The 27,085-nt window shown below is 44.2% G+C and overlaps 1 protein-coding gene across 3 annotated transcripts in view; it reads left to right on the top strand.

Annotated features, from left to right (window-relative positions):
* The window catches only part of LOC1275861 (uncharacterized), a 312,032-nt gene that overhangs the window by 236,734 nt on the left and 48,213 nt on the right, over positions 1 to 27,085 (top strand). For 2 of the 3 annotated variants that reach the window (XR_009766089.1, XM_061657778.1), the window contains exon 3: positions 10,762 to 11,177. Coding sequence is in view for 2 of the 3 variants with exons in the window: in XM_061657778.1 (XP_061513762.1) it covers positions 10,772 to 11,177 (406 nt within the window). In the remaining variant the exon portion in view is untranslated. Of the gene's footprint in view, positions 1 to 4,856; positions 6,107 to 10,761; positions 11,178 to 27,085 lie in introns of those variants that run through there. The other variant, XM_061657779.1, reaches the window with a different exon arrangement.

The following is a 27,085-nucleotide window of genomic DNA, read 5'->3' as shown; positions in this document are numbered from 1 at the left end:
TAGAACCGTGAAGGGCCCCATTGCCAACTTTCGAAAGCAATAAAAATGCTTTGAATAACAATATGAGATTGTGCATAATGTTATTTGCACAAAAAAGATTTAGAATAGACCGATTAGCAATATGTAGCAATAAATAAATAAATATGTAGCAATATGCTAGAATGTAACACCCTTATTCGTGTTGGCGTTACGTAATGTATGGACGAGCCTGTACATAATACTAAAGTAACAAGTTGTTGTCTTAAATACGAACAAACAAAACGTTGGAGGCAAAACGTTATATAAACTGTAAATGACTGTTGCTTTAAAGGCACCATCGAATGCTTACGGTCAATGTATGTGTGATTTCTAGGCAATATTCGACAACATCGACTAATGTATTTTCTGCTCAACAAAATTCTCCTTCAAACTATTGCAACTAGTATGTGTACACGAAATGTTAAAAGAAAATGGCATAATCTTCGTATTCAAACCCATTATTGGGGCCAGCACTCTTCGTCATCTTCGCAACCCTAGTCTGCGCGAACGTGAGTAAATGTAGTAACATCAAGCAACCTTTTGTTCTCCCTGGTACGCCCGTTGTCGAACAACCGACAAGTCCCGGAAAATCCGCCCCGGGCTAATGAAAATCGTGCCCTGTCAAACGTCGCCGGTGCAGATGTGTTGATCCCATGTCCTGTGGCATGTGTGTGTGTGTGTGTGTGTGTGTGTGTGTTTGGATGTGTGTACTCAGCCCACATGGTGAGGTGACACTTGGACCGTGGGCTCCTCGCGACACGACGACAACGCGTTTTCGGGCACGCACCGTTACGATGCGCGCGTCCAAAAAGGTTGCGCTCAGGCCGCCTTCACTCCTCGGCGAGTGCGTACGAGTGCTAATGTGAAGTGCTCGTGTGAAAGGCACATGTATTGGGTGTGTATGTATGTCCTTGTTTTCACGGACTTACCTGTGTATCGGGGGGCTTTTATCTTAGACGCTTAAAAGCGAAAAAAGAGGCATTATAAAGCAAAATAGGGAAGTTCGCCGACATTCTTTCGCCTGCCCACGGCCCAAAGGTGAAGGACTTCAGGACGACCCATTAACACCGTGTGTGTGTGTGTGTGTGTTTATATGAGTGGCTGAGAGAGAGGGAGGGCGAGCGATGGCGAGAAAAAGCGGCTTGGATTACCGGAACGTGTGTTGCCTGCCTGAGAAGCGGACGGAAATTTTCGCCGGAAATGGTTCACTTCCGAACAAGAGGAAGAGAACGGACGGACGGCTCGGAATGGGAAACAGGGATAAATCTGAACAATGCTTGTCGGGGTTAGAGAAATGAGTGGGCAGGAACATGAGGGGAGGGGAGACGTTTGGGACACCTGAAGCAACGGTGCTTTGCTGTAAGTATCAGTTACTTTGTTTGGGTAAGGTTGGGAGCGCTACCGAGCGGGATTGAGTTGAGTTGGGGCAAAGGATTTCCTTCAATTCCGTCACGTGACGAGACGTCAACGTTCGTTCTTAACTCATACACACACAAACACACACACGCGCATGTACTGCGGAGGTTGTTTTTTTATGTGATCCTTCACTTTAGTGAATAGTTTGACGCTGTATTGCGGCACGGAAAGTGTCAGAAAATGTGTTTTACTTTTTGCGTTTGGAAAGGTTCCGCTTGGGTGCTTTTTTTCTACTCGGAAAAGTACAGTACAGTTTAGCTACGTGAAGAGTAGGTGGGCTTTGTTCGTATTGCCGGGCCGGGTGGCTTAAGTTTCGTTAGTAGAATTGAAGTTGATTTTCTAGGAAATGCAAGTATTTTTGGATGAATAAAAATCCTTTGTTGAAATCTATTGGGAGTCGTTACTTTGTTAAGGAGCTTATAAGATACATAGACTAGCTTTTCCGGAAAAGATTTATTTTTAGTTTATTTTCTTTCTCATTTGTTAATGTTTCTCATACTGATTTTAGTATGAGGCTATCTTCCGCATAGCATTAAAGAGTTCAATAAGGAAGTGTATGCAAATTGTGTCAAAAAATCCTTACTTCACAATCCTTTCTTTTACAATCGGAACAACAAGAAAACATCTAGAAATGGAATATTATGCAATTTTCATAATTTATTTTTTCTTGTATACATTAAACACTTTCGTTAGATGAAACATAGGTTAATTACCTTGTTTGTAGGAAAATAATCAATGAATCGATTGCTTCTTCTCGAGAATATTTATTTATTTTACGTTTTTACTATTTATCCAACCTTTCCCATAAGTTTTTAATACGGATTTGACTCATAAAATCCATTAATTCTTCAATTGACTAATTTACTTAGTGATTACGTTTATCATCGTCAAATTGTGATTGATGAAAGAGATCTCGCATCGCTTAAGAAATCCAAAAACTTTTCGAGTTGTACAAGAAAAACCAAAAATGTTTATTTGGATGAAAATGAGAATTCGGTTTTGGATTTGTTTTAAAAAAGTTGTTAAAATATCAATGAAAAATTTGATACACCCTTTCTGATGGATACATTTGTTAGTCGCAAATATTTGATGGCTTCAAACTCATACAAAATTGTGAATGTCTGGAAGTATCTTACCCATTTTTCTATAGATTTAGGCATTATCTTTTTTCAATTAATCAAACAAGGTGGTCAGCACAAACACGTGTTACTTTTGATGATGATGATGAAAAGTCCTACCACCTATCCCCACACAGATTTGAGAAGGACAAAAGTATCTATAAGATAATTGATAGGATATTACAAACGATCTTAAGCTTTGCATGAGGCAGACTACCAAAACCAATTTGATAAAATGAACTACGGTTTTGCCTATGACTCTGTTTTTGGCCACCATAATGCGAATGAGGATTTCTATGGAATTTTACCGCAAGAAAGTAACGATTACTAAGGACTTGTATGATACCTTGCACTCCCCGGCTGTCAGATGAAAATTTGTCTAAGTCTGGACTGGACTAGACGAACCGACCTGTAGTCCTGGACCTTGGACAGCATCAAAAGTAAGAGTTCACTGTTTCTAAAGTACGTAAATGTTTTTTGTATAATACCAGCTAGTATTTGTTCAAATACCAGCTCAAACACATTGATAATCAAAATGACACCAATATCAACATCAAATTTACTATTCTGTTTAAATAAACCAGTTTTTGCCATTCCCTTCGTCCCTAAAATGTCCCTTATAGTTTTTTTTTAATTTTCCATTATTTGTTAAAGGTCAACCAGCACAGCTGAGCTCCTTCATGTTAAAACTGTTTCGCTTTATGGTATGGCCAGAATTTCTAGTCAAGCAACAAATGAAGCCATACACAAAACACGACACCACTGAGCCTACAAGCACTGGTGGATGATAAATTTGTTAAAAAATTATAGCAAATTTCACAATAAAATTAAACGACCACCAACACCCCCCGCAAGGACTTATCGAGACCGAACCGATCTGCAGCGTGCAAACACGCTGGCCGGACCGGGCTGCTTCCCTCACCCCCCCTCCCCATCGGTGCAATCTTGAGATTTTATCGCGCGTGAAAACGGACCAATAACTTACGGTGAAGGAAGCAGTCGTGGGTTGCCTGAAGCGTGCAACACAAAAAAACGGGACCAGCCGCCCATTCACACCTTGCCTTTTTTTTCGATCGGTTTGGGCGGTGGATGAGGGCTTCGTGTTTTTTTTGTATTCGTACTCTTTGAATTGTGGCCCATTTTTGCGCTGTCTGCCCATTACGGGTAATGGTAATAGCCCACGGCATTACCTTTTGCGCGCGGGTACTTGTTGCGCGGTTGGGCTGTGATGGTGTTTGATTTTGAAGCTTGACGGGTTTAGAATTTCACTTCCCTTTGGGGAATCTGTGTGTTTTTTTTTCTCTTTTCTAGAGCAAAGAGCTTCAATATTCAACGCATTTTCCTCACACACATATACGCACACAGACACTATATCCGAAACACTATAATAAAAAAGGTTATCAAACAGTGAATGGCGTCAAGTCAGCAAATTTCCGTACGGTTCGGTGGGAGCCTTTTTACTTCATTGGAATTTCGAGTTTTTTTCCCTCATCCATGTACGCCTTTCCGCCTTCCGGAAGTAATATCTGTGCTGTGTACCGATGTGGCCTTCGAGCTGTGTTTTCCTCGTTGCTGCAGACACACACACCGACATGCATAGCTGTGAATTGTTTGTTTACATCTGTGGGCTAGCAAACAGAGCGCGAAGCGAAGAACAAATCAACCGCCATCAACAGACCACGTGGGCACATTCGATGGATTTTTCAACCCTGCTCCCCTAGCACAGAAAACAGTGAGCACTTTTTTTCGCCATTCCTGTAGGCCGGCGACGATGATCACGTGTGATTGTGTGTGTGTGTATGTATGTGGTTGAGATTTAAATCGACAAAGGGATCTGGACCACTCACAGCTTAAAATTCGTGTTCCAGAAGGGGGAGAAAAACGGTCGATTTTCCCTAATTCCTATTTGTTTATCACGAATACTGCAGATATGCCGTGAGAGAAAATTCCCACACTTACACACACACTTACACACAGACAGCAAGGAGAAAATGAAAAGAGAATAAAATAAAATACAAAAAAAGATCAACACACTGAACGCTTGAGCGCGTTGTTTTCGAACTGTTTCACTTGCCGTTCCTTAATTTCCGGGGCGTACAAACGAAAGCGTAGCAGAGCGTGCTGTGTGCACTTCGGGAAACGTGTCTTCGGGGCCCGCTTTTCCCGAACCGCTGCTATGCTTCGCTTGCAAGGATATGTACAACTGTTCTCTCTTCGTCGTGCTCTCTACTCTCCCGCGCGGGCAAATCAGAGAAGCTTTTCCTTTCCCAGTGGCTGGCAAAATGGGCAAAAGTCGACATTGGCGATTTTAGTCCTCGCTTGACCCTGCTCGAGTTCGGTTCGTTTCGGCAGAAAGCGGGTGTGTTCGGTTCGTTCGTCACCGTTGCGTAGCCCGCAAATCGATTCCAAACGTCGTTGTCGCCGCACTGTCCTAGTGGTACCGTAAACAAAAGGGACCTGTTTGTTTTTTACTGCAACGCTAACAGGGAAGAGGCTTTGTGGGTTAAGAAAAAAAACGGGCGGATTTCCTGTGCGTCAGTGAGTATCGTGTTCGGGGAATGAGAATTTGCACGAAATCGAAGATATTCTGTATCTAACGTGTTTCAGTTTAGTGTGTGTGTGTGTTTTTTACGCATCTTCGTTTTCCCGCTGGTGGTTCCCAGCTTTCGTTCATTGTGTTTTTCATGCGCTCGGCACGTGTTGGGATGGTTTGTTCTTGTTGGTTGTTGTTTAAATAAAGCTCCGATGGAAATGAGTGGCATCGTGAAGCCGTTCTGCCTGTAAATGGCTACGCTAGAGATAGCTTCTGCATGTAGGGCAGTGTGTAGGAAGATTGAAGGTGGTGAAAGTAACAAACAAGCTCAACATTTATTTTAAAACAAAACTCCAACCATCGGGTCGGGTGTTTGCCGTTGCCCTTTGCCGGGGAGGTTGCCGCGAACAGTACCGTTTGGCTGTGGCGTTCGAACAGATGGAATTCCGGCACAGTGATTTATCGTCCAGCTGCCGAATGGCATAATTTATGCCTGCATCCGAAAACCTCCGGCCACGGGTTCGGGAACGACTCGACGCGCCATGCTGTGCGGGCTGTTGTGCACTTGGAAATGCTCCGGATGCACTATTCCTCTGTGTGTGTGTATGTGGGATGAGAAAGAGTGAGTGAGACAGAGAGAGGGAGAGAGGAGAGAGGTCGTGCACCCAGTTTCCCTAGTGATGCTGTGAAATTGTTATGATGCTGTGCTAGTTGATGAGCGCTGACGAGGAAGGTGATGAGTGGTTTGAAAGAGCCATAAATCCTGTCGAACCCTGCACAGTGAAAACATACTGTGGGTGTGTGAGTGACAAGGGAAAATATGTGAATAACAGAAAAGAAGAAGTTTGGGAAAACAAAACGGCGAAGTACAAAAATTCGTGTACAATTTGTGTACGAGATCTGTTTTTGTGTGACGTTCGAAAACGTACGATTTGACAAATCTTCTGCATCAATCTAACACAGAGCGCCAGAGCGGTTGGCTGGTTGGTGCATCTTCGATGTGCTGCTGGCAGTCATAAAGGTAATGCCATCGTACTCGGGGGAAGTGGAAAATGGGGTGAAAGGGATTAGAGCGTTGCCCTTTAATGGGTTACTATTTTTGTGGTATTTCATTTGTTCTTTAAAGCTATACATTAAAGTGTTTCAGCAGACATTTTTGGAAGTAAAATGTAGAATTCTTCAAAGCACTTGTCTATTTACGCCTTAAAGTATGCAAATGACGATTTAGTAGACGTTTGGGTATAAATAAAGGCGTTTTATGCTATCAATCTTGCGTTCGAAGCTGCTTGGTCCTTCAAACCGGATATGAAATCTATAAATTAATGAGTTAGGTTGAAAGTAGTTTAGATACGGTATGTTGAAAGTTTGAAGACATTTAATTAATCTTGTTTCGATTTCAAATTAAATTTAATAAATAAACGAATAAAATATTTTTTTATATTGCATACCTTCAGGCATATGGTATAGTCGTCAAGGAGAATAATTTTTAAAGGATTTAAAGTTTTGATACCTTGTGAATTGTAAATGGTAATTTTATGTTAAAGTTTTTTTTTTTAATTTTGAAGTTTCTAGTATTCTAAAAGTAAAATTACATTGTTTAATACTAAACCGTCAGGCGTCTAATGTGCTATACAAGCGTTCAACACTAATATTTATTGGCATCGTTTGTGGATAAACTAATGTTGTATGTGTTTTATTATAAAGTATTTTACCAATAGTTTGCATATAATGACAAACAAAGAAGAATGCGGGTGTGCTTTGTAAGTGAGCGAAGCGATGATAAACAGAGTGTTTGATGCGGTTTTGCGCTTCGATACGCCGCAGATGAGTGGCGATAAAGTTTTCGCAAACGTGCCGACTTCCAGCTCGATATAAACAGACACACAGAGACAGAAGGATCGGGGGAGGCGATAGGTTCTCATCCACATAAACCAACCATCCGGGGATGTGGTTCGTGGGCACACCGTTTACGTGCTGATGCTGTGTCGTGGAATGCATGGGCGGTGGAAGCCCACGATGCCACGAGCGTCATCGAAACGCTGGGACGAGTTGTTGGGATTTTGTGGCTAGTTTTCGGTAACGCGGTCGGCCCCGCCAATCGAAGTGAGGCAGAGGACCAATCGAAGTGAGGCATGGTAAAGGGCTTTGTTTCGGTACAAAATTTAATTAGTTTGATTGATTTTTCCGGGTAAACGTTTTCCAATCGGTTCCCACGATTAGGGATCGATCGCTAATTGAATGATAAATATCTCATAACCAGCGCTGACGTGATTGATCATAGCAGGGATGGGCAGGGTGTTTGCAGTGTGGACAGTGCGGGTAAGCGTTGTTGGGAGTTGCCGGATTTTGTGGGATTTACTAAGGCGAATGTCGGCGAAAGTGGATGAATAGTAGCGTGAAGAACGTTAGATAAATTTCGGAAAGGGAATGTTGCAGAGATTTGAACCTTTTGTGGTGTTTAGATTTTTTTTTACTTTGCTTCTTCTCAGTACCATACATAAAATTGGAGAAAATGGTGAAAAATAAAAAGGCATAAAGGGTTTCTTACGACTTATTGGTCGGTTCCCATATTTTTTGGGCTCTGCTTACGATTTATTCATTCGTATCACATAGATTTTTAGTTCGTTCCCATAATTTATTGGTATCTTAGGATAGGATATCAATACAATTGAACAAACAAACTCAGGGAAATGCTAAAAAAATTACGATAACACAACAAAAATATTTACCAAAAAATTATGGAAACCATCCAACAAATCTTGGAAAACCCTGTAATTTTAATAAAATAGAAAAAAGGAACAGAAAAACGACTAATTGCAGATTATTTATAAGTATTTTATGCCAAAATGTCATATTTGTAAATAAAAGTGTATGTTCTTTATCAACATAGTTTTTAAGTTTTATTGATAATGTTCCTTTTTAATCATGGTTGGCCGATATAATACGAAATATATTTAAATTTTGTTATGAGAAAGGGAAAGGGAAAATGCATTACACAAAGTAATGAAAATGAAATGAAATTTAACTACAGTTAAAGTTTTAAAACTGTGAGTTTTTGTAACAATGATACAATGATAGCTCTGGGAGGTAAAAAATACAAGAATTATGACCTATACAACAAAAGAGAACAAAGTGCAATTAAGTAGAAACCTAACAATAGATCACACATAAGGCAAACATTCAAGAACCTTTAACGTTTAATGGTAAGCGGTCTTTTTTAGTGCTAGAGTAATGTATGAGTTATTTCTTCATATATTTTGGGCATTTCGATGATTAAAAATTATCAGTTTTGTACGTTTTCTTCTGAATTTATCATAAATTTAACAATAAAGAATAGAATTATGCAAGATTCGTTATTTGCAAAGTTACTTGTTTCCACAATATAATCGATTTGTGATAGCAACCAAACCAAAAAAAGGCAACCCTTCAATCAACTCCGATCAAAACTTTGTGGTTAGCTTCTGCATCCCTTCTTCCTTGCAATTTTACATTAATGCAGTGTAGCTAGGGGGCTCCAACACAATTTGCCTCTAAATGCTTCGATTACAATGTGTCAGTCCGGTGTCAGCTGCAGCGAAAACGGGACTAAATCCCAGTTTTCTATTACGCTGCAACGTTTTGAACCGGGATGATCTGCAGCTGATGGAAAGGAAAAATTGACACCAACCATCATGAACCAACAGTGTGCAGTGTGGTGCAGCTAGCTACAAAGCTTTTGACAAGAAGGGAAGAGGGTGAGAGAGAGAGAGAGAGAGAGAGAGCGAGCTGGCGGTGGCTTTTAATTTGTTATTGAACGGAAAACAGCACCGTGCTCAAAGCGTGCTCAAAATTTAAGGATGCTTTTGACGTCATTGAAAGTGGTAGTTTGACCCAAATTAAATCTGTCAAGAAGGGGCAAAGGAAAATAGAAAAGGCACACACACACACACATACACACACACACACAAACACAAACACACACACACACACACACACACACACACACACACACACACACGTATCCATGCACACAAACACTTAGAACGTGCTTGTGTGATTCTATTTTTGCTGCTAATCAAATGGTATCCTCTTAACCGTGGTAGCTTCAACCGGAATATTTGGATTCATCTATACAAGATAAGGGGATACGTCGACGCTGGACAAGTACGCTCATAAGGGTACGCGAGCACTGTTTCGTAATCAATACACGTCAACGTTGGCACGTGTGCGTGTGCTCTAAAAGTCGATTCGATGGTGGCAGCGCCGACGGCTGCGAAAATGTCGACGGACGGTAATATTGATCCCTCAGCAAAAGGTTGCTGAAGAGGTTGTTTTCGGTCAAGGCTTCATCTTGAGTGGGATGGAACACAACACCCCACTGGGGGATTGTTGTAAAATTGCTTTTCCCGCCGGTGCCGGTAAGTGTCCAATTCGCCTGGGCAGGAGGACGGTGCACCGTGTTGGGCGGGTAGTTGGGTAGCCCTCTGATTTGCTGAGTGGAATTATCACTCGTACGATCTCGAGCGTGAAAGGGTCCTTTTACACACCGGCGTTCTAATGGGGGGATGTGTTTGTGAGCGGTACCGGCACTAATTGGTGGAATCTCGGCTGCAGAAGCAAAACGGGACAAAGCAACGAGCTACAACAAACACGCACAGAGTGAGCAATTCTTGGGAAGGCCAACGTAACGAGTCAGCGAGCAATAGTTTACCACATCGATCATCGATAGTGAAGCGTTGGTAATGCTGTTGAATGTGAGATATTTAGTTGGAAGAAGAAGAGAATATATAAAATCAGCTGTACATTAAACATGGTACTACGGAGTAACAGGCACGTGTGGCGTTCTAATTGGAAGAAAATGAAGGATCTACTGAATCCCGGTTCGAAGGACCAAAATGTTTTTTTTTTCGTTTAGCCTTGTAGAGAAAAACTAAGAAAAAGTTTATGACAGTTAATTCAAAACGTTTTGTTTATCTCTACATTCTGTATGATTGTTTGGTGTTACTTTATTCTAATCAGATACACCCTAAACAAAGATAACTGGAGCTTTCATGTACATGGAGGCGCCTGGCTCCCCATAACATAATATATTAATAATCGTGTTTTAAACATTACATTGGCATTCATTTTATAACAAAACTTTGTTCAGTTATTCTCATTTTAAGGTTACTAAACTGCACGATCATATTCATATTGTAATTATATTCCCATAAAGGCCAGCCTTGATTAGCTTGATGATGTGTTTAGTGGCGGAAAGCAGAACAACATTTTCTGAATCCTTTTCAAATCAATGCGCAAACGATCAAACATCATCTTTCCTTGTTTGTAGCAGAAAATGCTGATGGAACTTTAAACGTTCCCACTGCACCACGTAAACATACATACACAAAGCGAGTGGTAATTTTCCACCAAACATCAAAAGCGATAAAGCCTATCATTACGCGCGTCACGTTGGGAGTTGCTTTCCGGCGTGCGTTGCGTGCGAACCGTAAGAAAGCCAAAGGGGGGACCGCTCCATCTTCAACGTGTCGCTAATGTGCATTCCAGTTTTCTCCCTGCATTGCAGGAACATCACAGGGGAGGGGAGCGGGAGTGTCGGGAGTGTTTTTAATTTTCCAATCTAATGACATTTTTCCCACCCAGCAACGCGCAAACGATCGCGCTAACGTTCTTTCCTCAATTTCTGCCCCATTTCAGAGCCTCCCGGATGGATGGGTGGAAGCAGTGTGTGGTGACGGGGGTGACGGTGTTGCTCGTGCTGGTAGCCACCCAGCTGCCCCCGGTCGGCTCGAACGCAACCGATGCGCGCGGACAGCGGCCGGGTGGTCGCGACCGTTCCACCGGCTCGACCGCCATAGCGTCCCTCTCGTCGGCATCGATAGCGGCCGCCCTTGCTTCGCGCCAAGCTACCGCGGGCAGCGGAAACGGCGGAAGCAGCAGCAGCAACAGTGGCAATGCCTCGAACGGTGCTGGTAACGGTAACAACGGTGGTGGGGGCAAATGTAATATCGCCCAGTTGCGTTGTGCCAACGGGACCTGCATACCGGCGTCGAAATTCTGCGACGGCAACTTCGATTGCCTTGATAAGAGCGACGAGCCGAAAGCTTGTACAGGTAAGTGCGCTTTGATTACTTCCTTCTTTTTTATTTTTTTATTTTTTTGGGGTCTAACTTGGATAAAAGGAAGAGTCGGAAAAGGGCGACGGCGTACTTGAGAGTTATGAGTTTGAAGTGGGGGAGACCGCTCCACTCGTTTTGATTTTTATGTCACACCGTCACAGCGGGTCGGAATTTGCTTCTTCAGACCTTTTTTGTTGTTTTACTTCCCTTTCAATGAGTCTTACAAATGCCTCCACTCCTCTCTCGCGGGAATAAAGAATGCGAAAAATGGGAATGTGCAAGTCTTGCCGGGGCGGTTAATACTCCTTTGTTCCCGGGGCAATGTGTTTGCAATTGAGCCTTTCCGAAATGGATGGAAACAATTTTTTGTTTCGTCTTCTCTCTGCACAACGCAAGGCTTTTTGGTGCGCAAGGCCATCGTAAATTGTTGAATTGCTTCACGTGTCGTTTCGTTTCCATTTAGCCAACCCCGCTGGAAAACGGTAACGAGCTCTGGTGCAGTGAATCGTAGCCAATCTTTGCCTCCAAAAAAGGCCCCGCGCGTATGTTCGTCCACGAAACTTCATCAAAATTGGAAAAGAAGCTGATCCTCAGCTCAGCAAGTTGCTTGTGTGTGTGTTTGTTCTTTTTTTTCACTTCTTTTATTTCATTTCTTCTCCTCCTTGCCTTACCTGGTCCCAACCACAGCACAGGAGCTGGCTTTGTTCGCGTTGTAACACGGCTCGCGTGGTTAGTGGCGCCCGGTGTAAAATGAATCACCCTGTTGCGCCGGAAGCAAATGGACGTTTGATTGTTGTTTTTCGCTCGTGTTGTTGCTTTGTCTCGGGAGCGGGCAGGTTTTTCTTTTCCTTCTGTTTTCCTGGTACTGGGCCGAAATTGTTTGCCATATAACCTCCCTGCGGCGCACGCGGGGCAGTCGCTATGCACGCAAACACACTCTCACAAGCTTTATGAAAAGCGGTGCAATTGAGCTTTTGAATTAAATTTTCGGCGCTTGATTGTCGCTCAGCGTGGGTTTTTTGTTTTGCGCGAGGCTTTCGCAGGCGGGCAATATAAAGAGGGAATAATATAAATTTCATGCAGCCATAAAAAAGCGGCACAGGCCGTGCCCGCTTTTGGCTCAGTAGACCTCACTGAAGGGTTCAATTTTCTTTTTAGCTTTCGGCTCTGAGCAATTTGTTTGTAGATAATGTTTGGAAATGAAGTTAACTGACTTATTAAATTGGTTAAAATGTTATGTTATTAGACATGTGGCCAAGACAGCGACCAAATGGTGCAAAAATGGTTTCGTGTTTAGGAAATTAACTATAATTTGTGGCTGAAAAAACAAATTTTGATTATAGTTGCATTAAAAACTATTGTTTAGCTGCCAAAAAACTTCAATTAAATTTTGACTCTTGAGTATCAATTTTTGACGGTGCGCATCAATGTTTTGCTCCAACTCGCCTAATTTCTTTCTTCAGTCAACACTTTTAGACTCTTTCAATAATCATAATAAATTTAAAATATATTTGAACAAATTCAAGATAACTATAATATCACAATTTAACAAAAAAATTACAAAATTGTAAAATTTGGTTGTTATCAATATAAAAAATTCATGAAATTTAATAAATTCTCAAAGCATTCTTTGTACCTAAAATACATACCACCTTCATTCACTTTATGAGATATTTTAAAATGACCATAACAATTTTTAAATTTCAAATTATTTCTATGAAATAATGAATTATTAAATTTTATTTTAATAATTTTGAAGCACACAGTTTCAGATTGAAAGTTTCAGTTTTTAAAACAAACAAATGGCAGTCAAAAACTGATGCTGAACTTTGTTGCCCTACAGACACAAATAGACAAAAATGAACTATATCGACTGTATGAACAACAATACTGATGCATTTGCTACAAAGCCGAATGAATGATTAATTATTTATTAATAAATAACTTAAATAGTTACAAATGAAATGATAATTATTTCGATACGAATAGAATCAAATGATATAATTCACGTTAAATGATGGAAACAATTAAATAAAAAAAACATTTTTGAAACTCTTTAGTCCTCAAACCTAATATCTCAAGTGGTATAGTGTACTTCCTTAGTTTTCACTTTAAAAAAGCTTTACCCAAAATGACAAGCTTCAAAACTTTGTCCATACATATTTTTTACAATTTAACACAAACCTTCACTCACAATGGTTTTGACGAGCGATAAGTCAAACAAACAAAGTTGTTCCTTCAAAGTCTGCTAAGCCAAATTCAGCTTTTTGTTGGCCCCTTAATCTCTACAACCACAACACTGAAAAAAAGTAATTCTCAATTTTTCCAATCAAATCCCATTCAACTCCGAAGTGGTCGAGGTGAAAAAAAACTCTTCCTTCCCGGCGCGGTAATCAGCATTGACGGTACTTTATACCGTCTTTTTGCCCCGGTCTAGCTGTTCCTATTTTTCTACGAGCTCCCCGTTTTGTGCCCTATCATTATCGCCTGGCAATAATCATTCGCTTCTCACGATGGACCACTTGGGCGACGGCAGTGACTGCCGGCCGAAAACTGTGCAAACTGCACTGTGTCGGTGCATTAAAAGTGAACTGCTTTTTGATATCACGGTGCAGCCGCCAACCAGATGTTTCGGTCCCGTGGCAGCGAGGTGGAGGTAAAGTCGTTATCATTGATCCTTGCTTTCGACGCTTTGGAGGGCTCACCGTGTGTTCGATGGGAAACAAAACTTTTTCTTTTCCCTTTGGGAGTCTATTTTTTTTCTTCTTTTTCCGGTTGCAGTCAAGCACAAAATGCATAAAAGCTCTTACCGCTCGGGGGCTTTCATGGTGGTATAGAAAATTTTATTCTCAGCTAGCCAGCAGAAGAAACCCATCACCAAGCGGTAAAGTTTTGGGGCAAAAGTTTTAACGACCATGAGACCATCGAGTTCGTGAAAAGCAGTGAAAAGCCTCCAAAAACTAGCGGAAAGAACCGAGTGGGCATAAAGGCGAGTAGCGAAAAGCGAAAAACTGCAACTTTAACTCACACAAACACAGAAATGGACAGTTGAGAGAGAAAATTGTACTCTCCGTTCGGACATCCGGTTGGGAAATGACCGCCCAAAATTTGTTGTCTCTCGAGTCGAGTGTGTCACCGGTAAAGGGGGTGTCTGTGGTCAACGCCGGTTAACGGATTTCCGGAAAGGAAGATCACGTTCCAAGGCTGTGCTCGTTTCGGAACCTGCTGCGGAACCTGGCAGGCGATCGGAATGCGGTCCGATAAACTTTGCTTTCCGGCTTCGGGCTGTGTTCTGGCAAACTCAAGGCACACTGTCACCCTAGGATGAGAAGATTGTAAAAAACAAGACAATGTAGACTAGAGAAGTAGAACACACAAAAAAGAGCAACTTATGATTGAATATGAGGCCAAAGTAACTTTTGCGTAAAGTGTATTATAAGTGGAAAGTTGACGAAGAAAAAGAGTTGTGTCTGTGTGTGAATGTTGTTCACGAGGTTAACAGAGCTTTGATTGTTGTGAGCTAACCTGGCCCGGACTCATTCACGGCGGTAACTCACGGATGACAGCAAGGCGTCATCCGTCAATGTATGCGTGTGATCGATCCGGGGGTCATCGGTTGCGCGGTCACGGACGTTGACCGCCAAACACCAGCGCGCACTGAAGAACTAGCGGTCAGCAAGGAAGCGTGCTCGAAGCCAACACCAAATTGTAACCAAGTGAAGTTGAATATATACGTTAGTAAATTTATTAGTAACGCGTGAGTTTTATTCGACCACCTCTGCGATCGAAAGAACATAAAAGTGGCGACGAGTAAAAAAAAAAAAAAAAAAAAGGATTTTTTTTTCATTGCATTTCGACTGTGAGTGAAGTTGTGCTTTTCGAAAAATTACGCGCCCGCGAGCAAAACGCAGAAGGATGAGCACCAGCGAAAACGGTGCATCGGATTTCCCCATGGAAGGAGAGCAGCGAAGATCATCCTTGCTGCGTTCGACTGGTTTTGCTACGGGACAGCAAATTTTTCCACCCGCGAACGAGAATGTTGTGCCAACGGTGAATCTGCCATCGCAGAATGCAGCGGGGCAGCCATCGCTACAGCATTTTGCTGCGTCATCATCAGTGCCGGCGCAGTCACCCGATTCTGCGATGCTGATGCAGATGATGCAGTTAATGCAACAGCAGATGCAGCAGCAGCAGCAGCAGGTGCAGCAACAGATGCAGCAACAGCAGCAACTAATCACGCAAGTATTGCAGCAGTCACAAGTTACAAACCAGCAAAGCCAGGCCTTCCCGACGCAGGTCATTGCCCCCAGTAATCCGGAGTTGATTATTGATGCGTTGTCGGGTAGCATCACCGAGTTCCGGTACGAGGCGGAATCCGAAATAACTTTCGATACGTGGTTCGCGCGCTACGAGGACCTGTTCGCACAGGATGCCTCCCGCCTCGACGATGCAGCAAAGGTGCGCTTACTGGTGCGCAAGTTAGGCCCTGCGGAGCACGCACGCTACGCTAGTTTCATCCTGCCCAGCGTTCCTCGGGAGATACCGTTCGATGAAACGGTGAAAAAGCTGAAGGCCCTTTTTGGGAGAGCTGAAACGCTTGTGAGTAAGCGCTACAAGTGTTTGCAGCTAACGAAATCTCGTACGGAGGATTTCGTGTCGTTTGTTTGCCGCGTGAACCGCTCCTGCGTCAACTTTCAGCTGTCCGCAATGAGCGAGGAGCAGTTCAAATGCCTGATATTAGTGTGCGGCTTAAAGGATGATGCTGATGCGGACGTGCGCACGAGACTTCTCTCTCGTATCGAGGAGAGAACCGACGTCACGCTAGAGCAGCTCTCCGCTGAGTGTGAGCGAATCTCCAGCTTGAAGGTGGATAGCGCCATGATCGCTACTCAGGCGGAGGAGCAAATCCTAGCACTAAGAAGTAGAAGCAATGCACAACAGCAGGCGAGCAAGTGGAAACAAAGGAAGCAGTACCAGCATACGAGGAACAGTGATAATGTAAACAAACCACCTGGGCCGTGTTGGTTATGTGGTGAGGCTCATTGGGCAAGTGAGTGCTCATATGCTCTGCACAAGTGTCGCGATTGTAACGTAACCGGTCACCGAGAAGGTTTTTGCAACCAGCAGAAAAGAGGCAACAAAAAGGGGAAGTACAAGAAAAAAAAAACGCACGTCGGTGGACATGCGTACGGTGACGGTCAATGTTTGTAATGTCCAGCAAGCTAGAAAATTTGTTAACATTTTCATCAACAGTAACAGGGTCCGCCTGCAGCTTGACACTGGATCGGATATTACAGTAATCGGACGAGAAACGTGGCAGCAGCTGGGTAAGCCAACACTGAAGCCGGTAACAGTCCACGCAAAAACAGCATCTGGGTCCCGCCTTGATTTGGATGGTGAATTCGAGGCACAGATAACGATCGGTGACAGAACGCGGTCTGCTGTTATACGCGTTATGGACTCGGCCTTGCATCTTTTGGGGGCCGATATGATAGCAACGTTCGAGCTCGGTGCCGTCCCCATGGACCAGTTTTGCAACAAGGTGGAAGCAGAGGGAGTGAAATGGGAGAGCCGATTCCCTGCATTGTTTAAAGGCAACGGATTGTGCACCAAGGCGAATGTACAGATTCAGCTCAAGCCAAATCACCGTTCTGTGTTTTGTCCTAAGCGCCCGGTAGCGTACGCGATGCGAGCAACGGTGGACAAGGAGCTCGATCGCTTAGAGGATCTAGGGGTGATTACTCCGGTGGATTATTCGGACTGGGCGGCCCCAATTGTGGTGGTGAGGAAGCAGAACGGCAGCGTGCGGATTTGTGGAGATTATTCAACTGGGTTGAATGCAGCTCTTCAATCGTACGAATATCCACTCCCACTCCCAGAGGATATTTTTGCAAAACTGGCACAATGCAAGTATTTTTCAAAAATTGATCTAACGGATGCATTCTTGCAGGTACAAATTAAAGAGGAATATCGTCCACTCCTGACGATTAACACGCATCGCGGATTGTACCATTACAACCGTCTACCACCTGGCATTAAAATTGCTCCAGCCGCGTTCCAGCAACTCATCGATGCAATGCTCTCCGACCTAAAATGTACATCTGGGTACATGGATGATGTAGTTGTTGGAGGCAAAACAGAACGCGAGCACGATGAGAATTTGCTCAACCTTTTCCGGCGCATAAAGGAGTACGGATTTACAATTCGAGCGGAAAAGTGTTCGTTTAAAATGCCAAGGATAGAGTACCTGGGTTTTGTTATCGACAGACAGGGTCTCAGACCAAACCCAGCGAAAATAGATGCGATCCTGAAGATGCCAGCACCGACGAACGTTAGTGAGGTTCGATCCTTTCTGGGTGCTGTGAATTATTACGGCAAATTTGTACCAAAGATGCGAGAATTGCGATACCCGCTGGATGCATTGCTCAAAAATGACACCAAATTTGTTTGGACACGGGAGTGCGCAAATGCTTTTAACAGGTTCAAAGACCTGTTAGCATCCGACTTGCTGCTGACGCACTACGACCCGAATGCAGAGATAGTGGTCTCTGCCGATGCATCGTCGGTTGGACTAGGCGCGACCATAAGCCACAGGTACGCGGATGGCTCGCTGAAGGTTGTTCAGCACGCATCGAGAGCCCTTACGAAGGCTGAAGCAAATTACAGCCAAATTGACCGCGAAGGTTTGGCGATTATATTTGCTGTGAAAAAGTTTCATAAGATGCTGTTTGGGCGCCACTTCCGATTGCAAACCGATCATCGACCCTTGTTGCGGATTTTCGGGTCACATAAGGGTATACCAGTGTACACGGCAAATAGGTTGCAGCGGTTTGCATTGCAGTTGCTGATGTATGATTTTACCATCGAGTACGTGCAAACCGATAAGTTTGGCAATGCGGACGTGCTCTCAAGGCTGATACACGAGCACGCAAAACCGGATCCGGAATACATAATCGCAAGCGCTGAGTTGGAAAATGATGTAAGTTCCATAGCATCATACTGTATTAATATATTTCCACTCAATTTTAGAGACGTTGCGAAGGCCACGGAGTCCGACCCTGTCCTGAAGAAGGTTTACGGATACATCATGGAAGAGTGGCCCCAAAATGTCGCATATGCTGCAGAGCTGGCTTGCTTTTACCACAGAAGCGAAGCCCTAACCACGGTCCGTGGTTGCATTTTGTTTGGGGAAAGAGTGGTGATCCCTAGCAAGCTGCAGCAGCGTTGCTTGAAGCAACTACATGAAGGGCACCCCGGTATCCAGCGAATGAAGTCGAAGGCCCGGAGTTACGTGTACTGGCCATCCGTTGATAAGGACATAACGGAGCACGTAAAGGGATGCCATGCTTGTGCGATAGCGGCAAAGACTTCACCTCGCGAAAAACCTGTTCCCTGGCCAGCGACACAGAAACCTTGGGAACGTATTCACATCGATTTCGCTGGGCCAATCGATGGTGACTATTTTATGATCGTGGTAGACGCGTTTACCAAGTGGCCAGAGGTGATACGAACGCGAAGTACCACATCAGCAGCAACGATCGCGATACTGAGGTCAATCTTTGCGAGATTTGGATACCCGGAAACGATGGTGAGCGACAACGGGCCACAATTTGTCAGTGCTGAGTTTTCGGAGTATTGCAGTAGTCGCGGTATACAGCACGTCACAACTGCGCCATTCCATCCGCAATCGAATGGGCAGGCGGAGCGCTTTGTTGACACCTTCAAGCGGTCGATGAGGAAGATCCAGGAAGGGGGAACAACGCAGGACGAAGCGCTTGACGTTTTTCTGGCGAGCTACCGGTCAACCCCCAACGCTATTTTGCCGGACATGCAGTCGCCAGCTGAAGCCATGCTAGGCAGAAAAATGCGAACAGCGTTGGCACTGCTGAAACCTCCACCTGCAGCGCAAGCAGAACCGGCCAACTTGGATAGACGATTTCAGCGCGGTGACCTCGTCTACGCCAAGTTCTATACGCGGAATTCATGGAAGTGGGTTCCGGCGCAAATCATACGAGAGTTGGGCAGCGTTATGTTCGAGGTGCAGACGAACAATCAACGGGTTCACAGGCGCCATGTGAACCAGCTGCGAAAACGTGATTCGGCCGTGGGGGCTTCCAGCGAGGACGTGGACATAGATCATTTGCCGTTTGATCTGCTGACGGACAGCGCGGTAGCGGAATCGAGTTCTGTTCCCTTGACGGACCATCAAACTAGCGCGTCACCCACACAACCATCTCCACGCCCAATCCCGTTCGCTACTACAAAACGCCAGCAGCCGATACGGTCGCCACGCCGGTCTTCTAGGCTTAGAAGACTTCCGCGTAGGCTCGAGGGGTATCGTCTGTAATTAAAAGGGGGAGATGTTGTGAGCTAACCTGGCCCGGACTCATTCACGGCGGTAACTCACGGATGACAGCAAGGCGTCATCCGTCAATGTATGCGTGTGATCGATCCGGGGGTCATCGGTTGCGCGGTCACGGACGTTGACCGCCAAACACCAGCGCGCACTGAAGAACTAGCGGTCAGCAAGGAAGCGTGCTCGAAGCCAACACCAAATTGTAACCAAGTGAAGTTGAATATATACGTTAGTAAATTTATTAGTAACGCGTGAGTTTTATTCGACCACCTCTGCGATCGAAAGAACATAAAATTGATGTTGTAGGTTAAATTTTTCAAACTAAAAGTTGTTTTTTTTTTTTATTTCTCGTAAGGACGGCCTGGTTGGCCGTATCATTATGGACTAGACTTAAATCTAACATTGTTGGTTCTATTGTATTTCTTAATATCTATGGGCTGGCCGAAGCACATTTCCTTGCTCGGCTTTGTGCACCTTATTCCGGGTGGGCTCGGATTCTGTTGTATGCCAGCCGTTCTCTTTCCATAGTGTCTATGGGGAATTCCAGTATTCCCATCCAAGGGAGCAGGGATTTAGTGTATATGGCATCGACACCGTATTTTACAGGTGTTAGGTGAGCGATGGTTTCCAGCATCCGGGTTGTCTAGTGCTCCGCGATGGCTTGGTTGTTCTAAATCACCACTCTGAGCTCGTCATGGTGGTGAGCTTCTGCCCCAACCGTCGGTTAAGTGTTCAGACTGCCCGAGGATCACTAAACATAATTTAACATACAACGTAGACAATATACTACACACTAAGGTTACTACTAACAAATATACTAATAGGTACAATCATACATAACCGGGTAAATATATACGCGCGAGAACACCAACAAGTGTCCACATGGCTATGCGTGTGTAGATGTGGATATAAAGAAAATCCACATGCACACACGCACACCCATGCAGACACCTACCCATGCACACGAACGCCCATACACCCTAAGCCATACATGATCATACCTATACATTTATTGGGTCTCTAAACATATAAGTTCGGTACGTGATTACAAGGTGATGCCAACCTCCTTAGCATATTTGTGCAGAATTCTCGCGTATTCGTAGTCCCTTTGACCAAGGATGTCACATATTGGGACTTCAGGGTTCCTCCCTATTGCTTGAACCGTCGATAGTAGTGCGGGTCTTGTTGTTTCAAACTCCACACATGACCATATGACGTGGTCGATGTCGTGGAATCCTTTGCCACAGCTACATACATTTGTATCGACGATCCCTATACGTTGTAGATGTGCATTCATCGCATAGTGGTTTGACATGAGTCTTGATGTCATGCGAATGAATCCACGATCTGCCTGTAGGCTTTGAAACCAAGGACGTTGTGTCACCCTAGGAGAGATGGAGTAAAGAAATCTCCCGAGATCATCGGCATCCCACATGCTCTGCCAACGAGCCATGCATAATTGCTGTGGGAAGCGGAGGAATTCGTGAGGCTGAATCGATCGTTCAAAGGAATCGCCCTCAGAGGCGCCTCGTTTGGCCAAGAGATCTGCCCTCTCATTGCCAGGGATTCCGCAATGAGCAGGTAGCCAGACAAGCGATATTCGAAACGCTTTATTGAACAGAGAGCTTAGTGTTTCTAGAATTTTTTTAATAAAGTAATCAGAGCTCTTTATCGCCTCCACGGATTTCAAAGTTTCGACAGCACTGAGACTGTCAGTGAATATATAATATTGATCCGGAGGGCTCGCGCTTATTAGAAGCAACGCGTAAAATATGGCAGCCAACTCTGCGACAAATATTGAGCATGGCTGTCTCAATTTGAAGAAGGCTTGTTTGGATGTATTATATACACCAAAGCCCGTGCCCACGTCTGAAAAAGTTGTTTAAAAATGTTTTAATGTTTTCGACAAAAAACTTAATATTTGTTTTTATTCTTTTATTTATACCTTTTACTAAGAAAAAGAAGAAGAAAAAGAAAAAAGAAGAAGAAGACAAAGAAGACTAAAAAGACGAAGAAGACGAAGAAGACGAATAAGACGAATAAGACGAATAAGACGAAGAAGACGAAGAAGACGAAGAAGACGAAGAAGACGAAGAATACGAAGAAGACGAAGAAGACCAAGAATAATAATATGAAGAAGAAGAAGAAGAAGAAGAAGAAGAAGAAGAAGAAGAAGAAAAATAGAAGAAGGAGATAAAACTCATTAAATGAATTTATTTCATGCACAGTCTGTCTATCTTTTTCAACTTGTCGGTCCGTTGTCGGTCAAGGCCTGTCTGTACCTCACTTGTAGGATTGGCTTTCAATGACTTTTGGATTCTCCCCATAGCAAGATCGTCAGTCCTACGTATGGCGGCTCGGACTATTTGGGGCTTGAAACCATGACGGACATGTTGTTAAGTCGTACGAGTTGACGACTGTACCATGAGGCCGGCTAACCGAGTATCTTAGCTTAACTCAGATATAACTTGAGGAAGATTAAGATGTTTTGTTAAGAACAAAAAGTTTAAGTAGACATACAAGAAGAAGTGTGAACAGAGCAAAATTTGGCAATGGACCGTGTTAGAGTGGTTTAAATGTTGCTAAGCAACTAAAAGTATGCAATTTTATAGTTAACGCTTAGTGTACATTTGATATGGCTGCGATGTTTAGTATTTTAAGGCTGTGATCAGACACACTAAAAAACACTGTTACGAAACAATTTACAGATGGTTTGTAGCATTTCATAATGCTTCGTAACGGTTATATTTTCGACCGATCATTTCATTCCCCCTATTGGAGCAGCGAAATCCAACCGAAATTGATTAAAGCACACTCACGCTTGTACAATGCAAACAAACAATTTAAAACAATGTTAACTTAATTGTAATCGCTTAATTAAGCGCTCTCATTCAAGTTATCTGAAACCATTTGACTTTACTTCATTTTTTGAGGCGTATGCTGTGGGTAAATGATCAAATAGGAATGATAAAAATCGTCTGCAATGTAAGAATTTGTGATATTAATTTCATAGCATCATCCTATAGATTTTGATGCGTTTTGAAACCATCGATAGATAGCCGTTAATTTGATTAGGTAAAAATGGGCTTTAATTTCGTATATTTTTTAAGCATTGGTAAAACCAATGCCCTAGAAATCCTAACGTAATGGAATCGTGTTAGACTTGTAAAAAATGCCACAATGCATTTTTTGTTGATTTCTCGATGTTTATCGCGTAATAAAACAGTTTTGAATTAACTATGCATTTATTTGGAAAAATGATAATTTATATGCAGTGTGCAACAATTGACAAATTGCACAATTACCTCCTAGCGCTATCCAGTTTGTTGTATTATTAAGGATGTATGTGCTCTTTTTGTATAAAAACAAATGGCATGCAGTAAAATAAAGAGGCTTATTGACTTTATCCCTTTAATAAAAGGCATTATTTAAACTTTCTTAAAAATATAATTGTATTAGAAATAAATCTTTTTCAAAACATGCATTTTGTAGCATTACAAGCTCTGCTTAACTCTAACGCTACCACTATTTCTGGCACTCTGCGGGGCAGTCGTCTTCTTCGCAGATTTCGCAAACATTCTGCTTGTCCACTTCATACATTTTGATGGCGTTCTTATCTATAAGAATAGCTCAAAAGCATGGAATGTTATATTTTCCCTGGCACGTCGGTGGACATGCGTACGGTGACGGTCAATGTTTGTAATGTCCAGCAAGCTAGAAAATTTGTTAACATTTTCATCAACAGTAACAGGGTCCGCCTGCAGCTTGACACTGGATCGGATATTACAGTAATCGGACGAGAAACGTGGCAGCAGCTGGGTAAGCCAACACTGAAGCCGGTAACAGTCCACGCAAAAACAGCATCTGGGTCCCGCCTTGATTTGGATGGTGAATTCGAGGCACAGATAACGATCGGTGACAGAACGCGGTCTGCTGTTATACGCGTTATGGACTCGGCCTTGCATCTTTTGGGGGCCGATATGATAGCAACGTTCGAGCTCGGTGCCGTCCCCATGGACCAGTTTTGCAACAAGGTGGAAGCAGAGGGAGTGAAATGGGAGAGCCGATTCCCTGCATTGTTTAAAGGCAACGGATTGTGCACCAAGGCGAATGTACAGATTCAGCTCAAGCCAAATCACCGTTCTGTGTTTTGTCCTAAGCGCCCGGTAGCGTACGCGATGCGAGCAACGGTGGACAAGGAGCTCGATCGCTTAGAGGATCTAGGGGTGATTACTCCGGTGGATTATTTGGACTGGGCGGCCCCAATTGTGGTGGTGAGGAAGCAGAACGGCAGCGTGCGGATTTGTGGAGATTATTCAACTGGGTTGAATGCAGCTCTTCAATCGTACGAATATCCACTCCCACTCCCAGAGGATATTTTTGCAAAACTGGCACAATGCAAGTATTTTTCAAAAATTGATCTAACGGATGCATTCTTGCAGGTACAAATTAAAGAGGAATATCGTCCACTCCTGACGATTAACACGCATCGCGGATTGTACCATTACAACCGTCTACCACCTGGCATTAAAATTGCTCCAGCCGCGTTCCAGCAACTCATCGATGCAATGCTCTCCGACCTAAAATGTACATCTGGGTACATGGATGATGTAGTTGTTGGAGGCAAAACAGAACGCGAGCACGATGAGAATTTGCTCAACCTTTTCCGGCGCATAAAGGAGTACGGATTTACAATTCGAGCGGAAAAGTGTTCGTTTAAAATGCCAAGGATAGAGTACCTGGGTTTTGTTATCGACAGACAGGGTCTCAGACCAAACCCAGCGAAAATAGATGCGATCCTGAAGATGCCAGCACCGACGAACGTTAGTGAGGTTCGATCCTTTCTGGGTGCTGTGAATTATTACGGCAAATTTGTACCAAAGATGCGAGAATTGCGATACCCGCTGGATGCATTGCTCAAAAATGACACCAAATTTGTTTGGACACGGGAGTGCGCAAATGCTTTTAACAGGTTCAAAGACCTGTTAGCATCCGACTTGCTGCTGACGCACTACGACCCGAATGCAGAGATAGTGGTCTCTGCCGATGCATCGTCGGTTGGACTAGGCGCGACCATAAGCCACAGGTACGCGGATGGCTCGCTGAAGGTTGTTCAGCACGCATCGAGAGCCCTTACGAAGGCTGAAGCAAATTACAGCCAAATTGACCGCGAAGGTTTGGCGATTATATTTGCTGTGAAAAAGTTTCATAAGATGCTGTTTGGGCGCCACTTCCGATTGCAAACCGATCATCGACCCTTGTTGCGGATTTTCGGGTCACATAAGGGTATACCAGTGTACACGGCAAATAGGTTGCAGCGGTTTGCATTGCAGTTGCTGATGTATGATTTTACCATCGAGTACGTGCAAACCGATAAGTTTGGCAATGCGGACGTGCTCTCAAGGCTGATACACGAGCACGCAAAACCGGATCCGGAATACATAATCGCAAGCGCTGAGTTGGAAAATGATGTAAGTTCCATAGCATCATACTGTATTAATATATTTCCACTCAATTTTAGAGACGTTGCGAAGGCCACGGAGTCCGACCCTGTCCTGAAGAAGGTTTACGGATACATCATGGAAGAGTGGCCCCAAAATGTCGCATATGCTGCAGAGCTGGCTTGCTTTTACCACAGAAGCGAAGCCCTAACCACGGTCCGTGGTTGCATTTTGTTTGGGGAAAGAGTGGTGATCCCTAGCAAGCTGCAGCAGCGTTGCTTGAAGCAACTACATGAAGGGCACCCCGGTATCCGTTGATAAGGACATAACGGAGCACGTAAAGGGATGCCATGCTTGTGCGATAGCGGCAAAGACTTCACCTCGCGAAAAACCTGTTCCCTGGCCAGCGACACAGAAACCTTGGGAACGTATTCACATCGATTTCGCTGGGCCAATCGATGGTGACTATTTTATGATCGTGGTAGACGCGTTTACCAAGTGGCCAGAGGTGATACGAACGCGAAGTACCACATCAGCAGCAACGATCGCGATACTGAGGTCAATCTTTGCGAGATTTGGATACCCGGAAACGATGGTGAGCGACAACGGGCCACAATTTGTCAGTGCTGAGTTTTCGGAGTATTGCAGTAGTCGCGGTATACAGCACGTCACAACTGCGCCATTCCATCCGCAATCGAATGGGCAGGCGGAGCGCTTTGTTGACACCTTCAAGCGGTCGATGAGGAAGATCCAGGAAGGGGGAACAACGCAGGACGAAGCGCTTGACGTTTTTCTGGCGAGCTACCGGTCAACCCCCAACGCTATTTTGCCGGACATGCAGTCGCCAGCTGAAGCCATGCTAGGCAGAAAAATGCGAACAGCGTTGGCACTGCTGAAACCTCCACCTGCAGCGCAAGCAGAACCGGCCAACTTGGATAGACGATTTCAGCGCGGTGACCTCGTCTACGCCAAGTTCTATACGCGGAATTCATGGAAGTGGGTTCCGGCGCAAATCATACGAGAGTTGGGCAGCGTTATGTTCGAGGTGCAGACGAACAATCAACGGGTTCACAGGCGCCATGTGAACCAGCTGCGAAAACGTGATTCGGCCGTGGGGGCTTCCAGCGAGGACGTGGACATAGATCATTTGCCGTTTGATCTGCTGACGGACAGCGCGGTAGCGGAATCGAGTTCTGTTCCCTTGACGGACCATCAAACTAGCGCGTCACCCACACAACCATCTCCACGCCCAATCCCGTTCGCTACTACAAAACGCCAGCAGCCGATACGGTCGCCACGCCGGTCTTCTAGGCTTAGAAGACTTCCGCGTAGGCTCGAGGGGTATCGTCTGTAATTAAAAGGGGGAGATGTTGTGAGCTAACCTGGCCCGGACTCATTCACGGCGGTAACTCACGGATGACAGCAAGGCGTCATCCGTCAATGTATGCGTGTGATCGATCCGGGGGTCATCGGTTGCGCGGTCACGGACGTTGACCGCCAAACACCAGCGCGCACTGAAGAACTAGCGGTCAGCAAGGAAGCGTGCTCGAAGCCAACACCAAATTGTAACCAAGTGAAGTTGAATATATACGTTAGTAAATTTATTAGTAACGCGTGAGTTTTATTCGACCACCTCTGCGATCGAAAGAACATAAAATTGATGTTGTAGGTTAAATTTTTCAAACTAAAAGTTGTTTTTTTTTTTTTATTTCTCGTAAGGACGGCCTGGTTGGCCGTATCATTATGGACTAGACTTAAATCTAACATTGTTGGTTCTATTGTATTTCTTAATATCTATGGGCTGGCCGAAGCACATTTCCTTGCTCGGCTTTGTGCACCTTATTCCGGGTGGGCTCGGATTCTGTTGTATGCCAGCCGTTCTCTTTCCATAGTGTCTATGGGGAATTCCAGTATTCCCATCCAAGGGAGCAGGGATTTAGTGTATATGGCATCGACACCGTATTTTACAGGTGTTAGGTGAGCGATGGTTTCCAGCATCCGGGTTGTCTAGTGCTCCGCGATGGCTTGGTTGTTCTAAATCACCACTCTGAGCTCGTCATGGTGGTGAGCTTCTGCCCCAACCGTCGGTTAAGTGTTCAGACTGC

This window comes from Anopheles gambiae, chromosome 3, assembly GCF_943734735.2.
Source record: "Anopheles gambiae chromosome 3, idAnoGambNW_F1_1, whole genome shotgun sequence".
In the NCBI taxonomy this organism is placed as follows: domain Eukaryota; kingdom Metazoa; phylum Arthropoda; class Insecta; order Diptera; family Culicidae; genus Anopheles; species Anopheles gambiae.
The sequence above is the reverse complement of the archived record's forward strand: the minus strand, read 5'-3'. Positions and strand labels throughout refer to the sequence as shown.